Below are 13,910 nucleotides of genomic sequence, written 5' to 3' on the forward strand. Positions count from 1 at the left end.
CGCTGAAACTGAAAATGACCTTCAAATTTGTCTATCACGTCTCAGATTTAGACAAAAGCCCCTCCCCCTTTTCATTATTGGAAGCGCATTTAAGCCAATCAGAACTAAGCTCTATTTTACATATCATTATCTCCCAATGTAATTACACATCTAAGTCGATTGATTAAACACTATTTTATCCTGGCTATATAAAGCCACGCATTACTGCATAAGGTCTGTTCCTGCTTTATATTATATTTTCATTCAGTATTTTTTAAAAATTCCTTTTGCTATATGTGGTGAATTTACTGTTAAACAAAAACAGCGTCCTGCGTCTGAGTTTGTTATGAGAGTGTATTTTGCCTACTTTGGCATTAGACTTGGAGATCAAGACAAGACTTGGGCACCTCACAAAGAGCGCTATATTTGTGTTGAAGATTTGAGAAGATGGTCGAAACGAAAGAAGAAGGCATTCAAATTTGGCATCCCGATGATTTGGAGGAAAAAGAGAGATCACCTTAAAGGGATTCTACCATTAAAACATGTTTTTTTCTAATGACCACGTCGGAATAGCCAAGTGAACTCATCCAGGCGTTGAAGGGCTGTACAGACCTTACTGAGCATGCGCAGTACACTCTGTTCGGCAAATACTTTGCGGCGCGTACTGCGCATGCACGCAATTGCGGCCTCGCAAATATGGCCGCCAGCCGGTATGCGCAGTCGGCTCTAACAGGGTCTCGCTGCCAGAGCCGACTGCGCATGCATCACCCATGATGACGAAAGAAGAGGACACAGAAGGGGAGGAGGCAGATCAGGAAGAAGGCATGGCTGGATTGCCCAGTTCTGGCAGTAGTGGGGACGCCTCCATCAGCGTATGAGCGCATACAATTCCAAGAACAAAAAGAATATTTTGTACTCAAACCTTCCATCTGCCATTCGTCCAGTGCCTCACAGCGAAGAAATTCCTGTGCCTCAACCCCCTGTATTGTTAGAGATGGCTTTGGATACAGATTCTCCCGAAAGTGATGGACAGAAAGGTGAAACGGATCCAGAGTTTGAATGTGGTTCGAGCGCTCAGTCCCAGCTGTTCTCCCAAGATGAGTCCAATGACCTAGTGAGGGATCTTGGACTTAGCAAAGACAATTCAGAAATACTGGGTTCACGTTTACAAGAAAAAAATCTATTGGTCGAAGGAACGTCAGTGTATTTTTATATGGGAAGAATATGCAAATCTGCCTTCCATGATGTAATTAGGAAGACAGTTGCTGCCTCATTGTTGCAAACCAATAGAGGGCGCTCACTGGAATGTGCAAGCCTGTCTTAAGACAGGATTCCAGTGAAATAACCCAATAATGGCTGCTCCCTTTAGCCTCATGCCCGACCTTCCAAGAGGCCTTTGTTTAGCAATGACGCTGGGATTAATATCAGGTATAGTCTCTCAATCGAGGACAGCTGTTTCGATCTGGTTGGATCTCTTCAGCCCGATGTAGAGAGGACTATAACCTAGGAAGAGGTGAGAGGCTTAGACAGGGTTCAGGGGATGTTGTCACTCCTTAGGGAGAGACCACCATATAGGTGTGTGGAGACTTGTTAAGCCTTTAGCACTCCACTTTGCAAGGAACTATGGGAAGAATATGCAAATCTGCCTTCCATGATGTCTTCCTAATTACACTCACTGGAATCCTCTCTTAAGACAGGCTTGCACATTCCAGTGAGCGCCCTCTATTGGTTTGCAACAATGAGGCAGCAACTGTCTTCCTAATTACATCATGGAAGGCAGACCTGTATTTTTATAGAAAGAGAGAACTCAAGTTTACTCCTTATTTTGAACAGGAAGAAAACCTGGTGTTTTGTCATGATGTCCCTGGATTGATGACTGCTATTGGTATACAGTACGAAGCAGATGCATGGAGGCTCTTCATTGATTCCTCCAAAAGAAGCTTGAAAGCTGTTCTGCTCAATAATTGCAACCAATATGCTTCTGTTCCTGTTGCTCATTCTGTGTGCCTTAAAGAAAGATATGAAAATCTTCAACTAATCCTAGACAAGATAAAGTATCCAGAACATGAATGGGTGCTCTGTGGAGATTTAAAGGTACTGTGCATGCTACTAGGTCAGCAGTCAGGATTCACTAAATTCCCATATTTTTTGTGTGAGTGCGACAGTAGAGCTCGTGACCTTCATTGTTCGTCAATCCCTTACTCCCGGAGAGTAAAATGTTCTGCGGAAGAGCTTGGTTGATCCGAAAAAAATTTTGCTCCCTCCTCTTCACATCAAATTAGGCATTATGAAACAATTTGTGAAAGCCTTACCTAAGACTGGACCATGTTTCACATATTTGAGTGAAAAATGTCCTCACCTCTCAGAAGCGAAACTTAAAGAAGGTGTTTTCGTTGGGCCTGATATCCGAAATCTGATGTTTGATGTTAACTTTGAAGCGACAATGACAGAAGATGAAAAGGAGGCATGGAAAGCATTCAAAGATGTGGTAACCAAGTTTCTCGGAAATCACAAAGATCCAGACTCCGAAAAAATCATTCAAAATATGCTGCAAAAATTTCAAATTTCGAAACTTCACTTTTTGAATTCGCATGTGAGATTTTTACCTGAAAATCTTGGAGCAGTTAGCGAAGAACAAGGCGAACGCTTCCATCAGGATATCAAGGTGATGGAGAAAAGATATCAGGGTCGTTGGAACGTTGCAATGATGGGAGACTACTGCTGGTCGCTACATCGAGACCAACCAGAAAAATCGTACAGGAGGAAAAGCAATGTACGCAGTTTTACTGGCAAAAGAATTCGAAAATACAAACAGATGTAAAGTAATACCATAAGAAAGTTAATAAGCAATGTTCATTATAAATGGATGTTAAATTTTCAATTTTTCTATTATAAATTTCATTCGTTGCGCATGATATCCGAAATAACGGTTGAGGCTAATTAGTGAATAAAACGGTGGGTGATACAGAAAAACTAATTGCAGATTCGTGATCAGCACCTAAAAAAACATTTCAAATCACCTTACCATACAAAAAATATTCAAAAAGTGTTTTTTTGTCGGCCAACGAAGAAGAAATGGCTGGAAAAAGTAGGACTATGTTAACTGATGGATTATTTTCTTTTTAATTTCACAAATTTAAGAAAACTGGAAAGTATCCACAATTGCAGCAAATCTGGAAATGAGTTCCCTTCAATTCACCCCATTTAATACAATGTTTAAACTGCAAGATTGTGTGAGTGCAATACCTAGCATAGTCCACCAGGTGGAGTCTCAGCAGTGTAAATGAGTCTCTTATACTCTGCACAGGGGAAGCCTCTGGGTATTTACAGTGTACAAAATAAATAATTGGGGTTATAAGATGAAACGACAGGAGATGTCTTCAGATAGAGAGAAAATAAAGTTCAGGAGAAAGTGAGTTTACTGAGAAAAGTCAATGTCCAAATTCTTAGAAAGTAAGAATCAGATTGCCAAATACTGTCCGGTGAAAAAATGGAATTTAAAGTGAACCCCCAACTTTTTACTAAAATCAAACTGTTCTCGGATGTGGATTTATCTTTGATCCACATCCTGCATAATCCCACTAGTAATAGGGAGATCCCATAAGCGAGAACTTGGACTCCAGTCCTTAGCAGTTCTTAAGATGTGGTCACAGAGTCAGGGGTCAAGGTATATTGAAATTGTGAGTACGGTTTGCACTTGGACCCTGGTATCTAAAATGGCGCAGAGATCTTTTCTACTAAGGTAAGAAAAGATAAAGAGTAATAGTGCTGCAATAAAGTATCTTAATATTACTATTAGACGCTGCCCATATAATACTAGGATATGGGATCTACATATTAGTGCCATATAGTATCCAAATACTACCACTAGTAGGTTACAAAGGATTCCAGGTCCTATGTCCTAGTGAATGGCAGACCATAAATCCTAATGCTCACTAGTTTTCATATAACTCCAATATACAATATAATATTTATAAGTGTGTACCCCAATATTATACTGTGCCCCATAATAAACCTACATAACCGTAACATGGATACTATACTAAATCTATGCATATAGCGGTATAGCTTTCTGTATATGTTACATTACCTTGACCCTTTTGAGAAATAAAATGTGTAGGTCATGCTGAGACCTACAGTACATTATACATGGCATTTCTACGCAGTTTTCTACTGCGGTACTTTATGTTTCAGTAATGTAGGATATGGCATTTTCAAGTCATATCTAAAAATTGGGATTTTCTTGAAGTTCCTTTTTTCCATTCTGAAGCATGTCTCCTCCTAAAGTCAATAATCATCAGTTATTATATCACTGATTGCCTTGTCCAATCCCCCCTAAATGAAGGGGCTGCGGTGCTACAGAGAGGATACAAAACCTGGAAAAAATCTATTAAAGTTCTGCAATTTCTTCATTCATATAGCACCAACATATTCTGCGTCACTGTATTCAACCACATCAATCCCTGTCCCTGGTGAGCCTCATGATCTAAACTCCAGACTACAGCGGCGTTCACTACTACTACATGCAGGACTTTGTGTCTGTGCAAAAAAGATGGTTTCCAGGCGGAGAGGTCGCATATGGACATCGGCAGTCAAATGAATGAGTTTTAAGCTGACCGCCAGCAAGCCGTCCCCTGTCCAGTTTCCCCGGGGTTTAGGACTGAAACCTTGGGGCGGACAGTGGAGGTAGTGTGAATGCCGCTTAATCGATCAGTATATTTTTATACTAACCCCCAAACATAAAGAGAATATACAAACTCCATGCAGATATTGTACATGGTCATATTCACATTCAGGACCCCAATTCTGCAAGGTAACGGTGCTAACCACTGAGCCACCAGGCCACCCAATTCTTATTTATATCCATGGTATGGTGCAGTACTACGATACTATTCACCCTGGCCTTTTCTATAAATACCCTGGTTAAGGGAGAGTGGTCTACGGACACCCCCTGACAACAGGGGCCCCATAAACTCCCCCGGGTATATGTATGATATACAGCCAAACCTCTTCGTAAAAACCAATTGCATTACAAAGTGATCTGGGTAATGTCTTTTTTGCAGAGGTTTCCCATGTCATATAAGTTCTTGGTAAGAGAAATAACATCTAATATGGGCGGTATTATAGCTACCACTGGAGTTAGTATCCAGCTTTACAAGGCTCTTGATCCACTTATCTTTTTAGAACTATAAGAGCATCTCCTTAGTGGTGAGCCACTTTTGCAGCAAAATGTCCAAAACGTCACCTTGGATTCTAATAAGAATGAAGCCGCTAATATACAGGTGTGCGGAGTTTCAATGGTTTATATTACCCAGCTTTCCAAGACTCTGGATCCATCTAGAAATATAATAGCAACGTATGCAACATTGAATTAAAGGGCTTTTCCCACTAAGAACAGCACCAGCAATCAGATACGTGACTGATCCTTGCGACTCTGACCATTGAGGTTCCCAGTGATCACAAGAACAGGGGCCACCAAGTGCAAGATGGTGCACATGCGCGGTCGCTGCAAGAAGTGAATGGAGCTGTGGCCCAACATGTGCACATAAAGCAGTTAGAGGTTGGATGGCGAGGAGTTATACACTTAATAGCACTTAATATACACTTAAAACCCCTATATGCTATAGACAAATCTGGGATAGTAGCATGTAATTTATAAGCTGCCACCCAGCTTTCCTGGAAACAGACACATAAGTAAGAAATTGCTGACATTAGGCGATGACTAAAGGATTTATATTTTTTGTCATTTTTTTTGAGCAGTTGTAAAGCTCTTCCACTTTAACGCTTGTATGACAGAGCAATGATTGTACACAGGAGAGTCTGTAGTTAGAAAGGGGAGGGCCCATAGAGAGTATTCAGAGCTCGGAGAGCGTTCATGTCACCTAAAGCACCCAGCTCTGACACAGGACACACATACTGTAGAGCTCGCTGCTGCCTATACAACACAACTGACTTAGAAGAACCCAAACAAACAGCAAGAAGCCTCGGGCGCCTCTCCAGATCTGGATATTACAGGGCTATCTGCATAAGGGCTGCCCCCCTGCTCCTCAGTCCATTGCAGACTCATCATTGTGAATTACTTAGTGCTGTCACTCAGAAGAGTCTTCCTGGGGCTGATCCGGGATTGTTCCTGCTCACATCTTGGATATATTACACCTGACTATACTCTACAATCCCAGGATGGAAGTCACCTATCCCGAAAATACATTGTAACAACTATACTATCATAAGAGGGGTCAGAAGAAACTTTCACGAGGATCCTTATCTGACTATGATGTTGGTTTTTATTGATCTGCTGTGAGCGGCGTACATTATCTGAATGCTTTGAGCTGGCTGGCCAATGGAGGAAGCAGCCGGTGTACTTGTAGACTGAATTGGCTGTGTCTTGCAAGAAGGTGAGCCTTGTCGGTGTGAACTAAAAGGTCTCGCCACCTCTGCTTGGGACTTGGCTGTCATTTCCATCGCCACAGCTGGACAATGTTGCTTTCATCTACAGGATACATCATGCTGCTTATCTTAGGTAGGTCACTTATGGTATCCTTTCATCTATTGATAGAAGCTGTATTGATTATTTATTGATCGCTCGCCATAGCCAAAGATTTGGTTGTGATCGGAGGAGCGGTCCAATCAACGTCCAATCATATAAATATCTTGATAAAGGAAGAGTGATTAGTTGGTGACCCTACATTAGAGGTATAGTATAGTATACAGTAACCCAATTTAGGATGACTACCCAAAATTGTATCAATAATTGGTCTTCTACCAGATGGGACAAAATCCTGTCTGGATAAGGGAGTGGTCACCCCAAAGAGGTGGTCTTTTGGAAAGGTTTAACTGTATGTAACATATATTGCTGGAAAAGTTGGGTGGAAAGCAAAATGGGCACAATCGCAGCTACAACAGAGGTTGCCATCTGCTTGGAACCTGGCTGCCAATTCCGTCACCACTGGTAATTTAGGATCCACAGCTGGACACTGATGCTGACCTCTGTGGGATACATCATGCTTCTTGGGTTTGGTAGGTCACCTATTGATAAAAGTAGTATTGATTATTTATTAATGTCTTAAGATAAATTTGCCATAGACACAAAGATTTGGTTGTGATCAGAAGAGTGGTCAATATAAGTACCCTTAAGAAAGAGTGGTTTCATGGCCTCCTCTTACACCAGGGGCCCTACAAGTTACCGTTAGCTTCACCCCTGGTAATATGTATAGTATACAGTACACCCTATTTGACATGACCACCCAAAATTTATTAAAAAGCAGCCTCCTACAGGAGGGGAGGAGATCATGTCTGGATAAGGGGCAAGGTCTTCTCATTGTGGTGGTACTTTTAACTGTAGGTATAAATATATTCCTGGCAAGGTTGGATGCCAACCAATATGGGCAGTATCAGGTTGCCATCTGCTTGGTTGTCATTTCCTCCACCACTGGTTATTTGGGTTTCACAGCTGGACAGTGTTGCCGTCCTGTGTAGGATACATCATGCTGCTTATTTTGGGTAGGTCACATATTTTATCACACTGTGATTCAACCTATTGATAAAAGATATATTGATTATAAATTGACATCTTCACCATAGACACAAAGATTTGGTTGTGACCAGAGGGGCGATCTAATCATATAATAACCTTGGTGAAGGAAGAGTGGTTTGTTGGTGCCCCATGACACTAGGGGCATATGCCCTACAAGCTACCCAGCTGTACCCCTACAGTATACAGTAAACCCTATTTTAGACAATCACCCAAAATTGCATTGAAATCTTGTCTAGATAAGGAGTGGTCTTCTCAAGAAGGTGGTCTTTTGGAAAAGTTTAACTTTAGGTTATATAGTTGGATGGCAACCACTATGGGCACAGAGGTTGGCACTGTTTGGGATGTCAATTCCATTACCACTGACCATTTAGAATCCACACCTGGACGATGCTGCTGTCCTCTACAGGATACACCATGCTGCTTATTTTAGGTAGGTCACTTATTGGAACACTCTGTAGTTCCATCTACTGTATTGAATAATCATAGAAAAGTTCTCCATAGACACAAAGATTTGGTTGGGATTAGAGGAACGGACTGAGTAAAACCATAACTCCAAGTGCAAAATCTTGGAGAGAGCCCACAAGTACCATGTGGCATTTATCGTAGTGGTCTTCTTATGTGACACCCCGAGACACCAGGACCTGGGTGCGATTGCTACCTCTGTGCTCCCTATATCATCATTCTGTCAGTAGAGGCTATCCATGGTACCTATATATCTATAGGTCCACGCATTACTCTTCGAGCTCCTGGTCTCACCTGTAAAAGCCTAAGAGAAAAGTTGAGCAATCCTGCGTAGCTTGACTAACGTAAAGGTAATGTCCATGGAAGGTTTGGGCATGATAAATTCCACAATCCAACCCTTTTGTTCTCAGTAGAGAAGTGTCTGGCAGTGGTGAAAAGTCAACAGATATTCCTTATAATTCCCTCATACACATGCATGCTCAGTTCAGCCAGGAGTGCATGTGTTTTCAGTGGTAAGAAGAGAATAAGCCACTGCGAGACACCTCCAGTGATGGCTTATCTCCCAGGGAGTTAACAAATGGAACATGATGGCCGCCATACACATAAGAAAGTCAGTCAGTCTCATTGGTCATTTTACACAGGTTCCAAGTGATCCCTATTTTCTTGGGATTTTGGGGTCTATTACTGGCTCAGACATTAGGTAAATAGTTACATTGCTGTGGAATTAAACCTCATGAGTAAGGTTTATACTATGATAATCCTCCAAGCAATGTTATAATCAGTACGCGGTGATGTCATCACTTATAGATGGAGTCATTCGTCTTGTATAACGTAGAATAACAATCTCGTGTCTACGCCGTGGCTATTCTTATCCTCTCCAGCTACCGTAATAATATCAAAATAATTGTATTTTACTTGCCGCAGTCAGATCTCGAGCTGGTCGTAGAAGATCTGGTCACACATCAGCACCTGTGATAAGACATATCTAGACAACAAGGCTGTCAATCTTCTCAAGGAAACTTTAGTCTTGTTCCACAACACGGTCACTGGATTGCCCAGCGTGCCATCCAACAACCATTGGGAGCCGTGGTCCATCATATGAAAGGCTGCCCTGTACATAGTCAGTTTCACAGCGGATCAATAGCGTCAGGTTGCCTAGATGATCTTTACGGAGAGGAATGGGTTAATAAAGACCCTTATTACAATTTTTTTCTGGGTATCACAGAGAAAGTTATAGGGTTAATACCAAGCAAATCTGTCTATTATCCTGATACATGTCTATTTTAGGGCATAATAACTTCTCTCCGTTCCTCTGTTATTCCTCCTAGAAATTCATGAATACTTTGGCTACTGGGTGACAATGTCTGACATTGCCCATTCAGTGCTGACACTTCCAGACTGTGTAGGGGCATACCCCTTTAAGAAGAGGAATGATAATACCCGGTCGATAATATATTCATATATTTCTAGGAGGAATAACAGAGGAACACCATAAGCTAGAACTATAAAAAATTTTGCCCCAGAAATTCGGAGGTTTAGCTATAGGGGATTCAGATGTAGCAGCAGCACAAGGTAGGTAGGGACCCGTTACAGATTTTGCATCGGGGCCCAGGAATTTTGACTTACACCTCTGCCCAGAATTATTATTTCACTGGGAATACAAGGACAAGTCAGTTTGACAAGTTTGAGAAAATGGAGTTTATACCAAAGGTCACAGGTCACCTCTAATATGTATCAGAGACGACTGGCTGGTCTTGGTCTTTTGGGCTGATAAGGCTACCTACTCCTATATATGAGCATGGTGCTTATTGGGATAATACATGTTTCTATGGATGTCATTGCTATGACCAGATACCCACATGGTTATCCAAGAGTTGGCATCTACTATACGGCTATGCCCAGCTGGTAGTACCAAAGCATCTAAAACATATTAGTTTAATATTACATACATTGGGTGGCGTTTGGCAAAAATCCAACATGTTGCATCCTTGCTATCCCCCATAGGTTATTAAACAGACCGCGGGGGTATTCCATTTTTTCAGGATCAGCAGATACAGATCTTATTTCTATTATTTCCGCCATAAACTATGTATCCTTGGGGTTCCTCAGCTGACTCAGCGCTACTTTCGCCTCTGGACTGACATTTCTCTAGTCGGTTAACAGGAAACTACAGGTAGAGACTCTGTTTCCACTGAAAACAATCCTCAAATATTTCACATTTATGTCATTTCTGAGCAGGTTTTACATATTTTACTAGTTAACCGATAATGTGCAACTTCCCCCTAAAGGTATGCGCATAGCAGAGCTGAATTTGTCATTTGCCACTTTCTATAGGGCACTGATGTGTCGTCCATGTGACGGGTAGACTTGGGCATGATTTATTTATTAAGGGAGGGGTTGCGGATATCAACCAATCAGATTTCAGCTCTCATTTTTCCAAACATGTAAGCAGCAATATCATAGGTTGCGGTAGGTAAATCTTTCTATTCTGTTTTGCACCATAAATTAGCACCACCATCTTTATTGCCATTCGGATCCTTCACAGGCCAAAGGAATAGAAAAAGGTATTTATCTCATGTGCAGTATAAGGAGGTTCCCTTTAAGACCCAGTGCCAGGGTTCTGAATGCCAAGGGGTTTCCCAGCAAGTCACGGCACCTAGACCAGGGTACATATATGTCTACTATAGTCATACTATAGTCAGCTCTGCTTCATCTGAGTGTATACATGGACGTAGTACAACATTAGACACAATTCAGACATAGACGAGTGCACAGAAGAAAAACCTATATCAAACTGGGCACCGGAATTTTTTTTGTTCATGCCAAATCATCAGGCGACTTTGACACTAGGAATTTTAAGGTATGTTCGCACATAGGAATTTGGTGCTGATTTTGAGGCTGAGATTAATGCAGGACACTGAAAAAAATAAACGTCCTACTCTATCTTACAGCGGATTCTGAGGATGGTCAGCCACAGACGTGGTGGCCGGAGACACTCAGCTGATCAGCCCGGTTCAGAGAAAATCTCAGTGGTAGTCCGCCTTAATTCATTTTCATTTTCCACCATGTGAATGGACATTGATTTTGCTCTCAGGGGACATAAGCCAATGCCGGAGCTATCTGGTAACGGCTTACTCTCCTCTTCCTATTGAAAATACATGCACACTTGGCCAACCCTGCGTTTTCACATGCACACTTGGCCAGGAACTATCTAATCTTTATGTCTAATAGGTGCTGCCAGGTTATACAACTCCCCCCGAGCGTCACTGTCATGGTGCTGCAGGTGCCTGTATCAACCTCCTGCTTTTATATTTCCTTGGTAGCATCTCTCGATGACTCAGAGAAAGGATGACAGGAGAGGTGCGGCTCCTTCTCTCTTGTTTGTTTTTTAATTTGGTGATATTAAAACCTGCAATCATCCTGGAGAGAAAAAATTAACCCCTGACCTTCTGCAGCCACCAGCAGTTGCTCACTTACATATTTAAATGCACTGAGTTGCACAGTATGGCAATGTGGCACAGTGGTCATGCAGCATAGTGGGCATGTGGCATAGTGGGCATGTGGTATGGTGGTCATGTGGCATTGTGATCACGGGGTATAGTGGTCACGCGGCATAGTGGTCATGGGGCATAGAGGTCATGGGGCATAGTAATCATGTGGCATAGTGGTCATGTGGCATATTAACCATGGGGCATAGTCGTAATGTGGCATAGTGATCATGGGGCATAGTGGTCATGAGCCATAGTAGTCATGGGGTACAGTGGTCATGGGGCATAGTGGTCATGCGGCATAGCAATCATGGGGCATAGTGGTCATGTGGCATTACGGCTACAGTTTATAATGCAGTCAAATACCTCATTCAGAAAAATACATTGATTAGGAGTCTGTATTCTGGATCAGTCACAGTGCCCGTATGAACACCAGGCTATGACGTCACTGGAGTTTTTGACATTACGAGCGAAACTAAAGGAACTTTAGAGTATGTTGACACATAGGAATTTGGCGCTGATTTTGAGGCTAAGATATGTCATATGACCTGTCTGCGTGTTCATCTGTTATATGACCTGTTTACAGCTCAGTCCCAATGGGTAGATCAGTTGATAGAATTGTCTATGGTAGAGCTTCAGATTATTGAAAATAAAAGTCAAATTAGTATTTTAACTATTTGCTTGTTGTTGCAATGATCCAAATTTCAAAAATAAAAAAAAGGGTAACCTATGTCGTACACCAGAAAACTGGCATACAAGCCATGAAAAAGTTGCAATATTTTTTACATTTTTAAACTTTTTGAGCAAAAATTCTGACTTTTTAAAAAATAATTCTACACCCTGTACGCCACTTTATTTATAGGAAGTGTAATGGGACATGGCAGGAGTTATTGGCCCTGCCAAATTTATCATCATCTACACTAGATAGATAGATAGATAGATAGATAGATAGATAGATAGAAGACAGATACAATAGATATTAGATAGATAGATAGATAGATAGATAGATAGATATGAGACAGATACTATAGATAGAGAGAGAGAGAGAGAGAGAGAGAGAAAGATAGATAGATAGATAGATAGATAGATAGATAGATAGATAGATAGATAGATAGATAGATAGATAGATAGAAAATGGAAAAAATGGCAGCACTCCAATATTTAGAAAAAGTGTGGGTTTATTCCAAGCAGCAACGTTTCGGTTCTTATCTGAACCTTTTTTCTACTAGATAGATAGATAGATAACACCTAATCCCTTTATGAATACATAGCGTTACTTTGTACCCTGATCCTGAACTGTTTCAGCTTGTATTGTAGCCCAGAGCTCCATTCAATGTCCTGCCGGTTCTTACTAGAAACAGTCGACAAGCTTGTTGACAGACAACTGTAACAGTTCAGCCTCAGTCCTGAGAGAGATCAGTAAAATGTAACTTTAGATAAAGACCTTTAAAAATGTCCTACAAAGTAACCCATTAAAAACAAGCTTCATAGATCTACAACAGATTATGGGACCATGTTTCCATAAAGCCACCAATGTGGTACCAAGGAACGATCCGGCATCCTATAAATGGACGGTTCCTGGTGATGTCTATGATGTAAGTCCAAGCAGTTTGTCAGTTGTGCATGATGGGATCAAACGTCTCCCCAGCCGGATTCTTACTACAGTCTATCTCTTACACCCCAGTGCTCTCGCCCTTACAGTGCCCAATACTGGCCCTATAAATTCACACTTCCATGTACCTTGTTATTGACAGCCCAAAGCATTTCATCACCATTGAAGTGACTTACTAGGACTAGTAGAAATAGCTTGAGCCAACAAGACCACAGATAGGTGTACAAACATGGGATATACTACTGGGTTCTGACACCCCGACTCGGCCCCATCTACAGTGGTAGAGAGTCCCTTTACATCAGGTAAGTGGGCAGATGTGAGCTCCTATGATATACCGGGACAGTCAGATATTGCTACATCAATCTATTACACAGTGCCAAAGTGTAAGACAGTGTGTAGACAGTGTGGCAACAAGAAAGCTGGGGAATGTCATCTCTGGAGACTGCAGAATTATGATTACAGCTCTGGACTGTATTGCAGACTGTAACTAGACATAAGTAATGCAATTTGACTTACCTCTCAAGGTATACACAGAAGACAAAGCGGTGTCTTAATGAGTTTGATATCAATCTTTCTATAAGAAGATTGTACATGGCGCCTATGCGCCAAAAACTCCGCTCTACCCAGCCACAGCTTGTACCTCAGCCCCATTATCTTCATTTTAAGGGATTATATGCTGAAGGTAAGTGATCACCTGGGCCCGGGTTTATTACTTTGACTCAATTTACTACCTGCTGCAATATATGCTGGTGACAAGATCTTAGTTACTAAGTGGCGACACTTTGGGTTATTAAAGTTTCTTTACATACGGTTAAGTAGCTTCAATTAACTTAAT

At 41.5% G+C, this 13,910-nt stretch overlaps 1 protein-coding gene across 1 annotated transcript in view; it reads left to right on the forward strand.

The window, feature by feature from the left end:
• Nucleotides 1–5,894: 5,894 nt before the first annotated feature.
• The window catches only part of TGFA (transforming growth factor alpha), a 42,645-nt gene continuing 34,629 nt past the window's right edge, over nucleotides 5,895–13,910 (forward strand). The window contains exon 1 of the mRNA XM_075273063.1: nucleotides 5,895–6,499. Coding sequence (XP_075129164.1) covers nucleotides 6,457–6,499 — 43 coding nt within the window. The 5' untranslated portion in view covers nucleotides 5,895–6,456. The remainder of the gene's footprint in view (nucleotides 6,500–13,910) is intronic.

The sequence above is a fragment of the Leptodactylus fuscus genome, chromosome 5 (assembly GCF_031893055.1).
Source record: "Leptodactylus fuscus isolate aLepFus1 chromosome 5, aLepFus1.hap2, whole genome shotgun sequence".
Classification (NCBI taxonomy): domain Eukaryota; kingdom Metazoa; phylum Chordata; class Amphibia; order Anura; family Leptodactylidae; genus Leptodactylus; species Leptodactylus fuscus.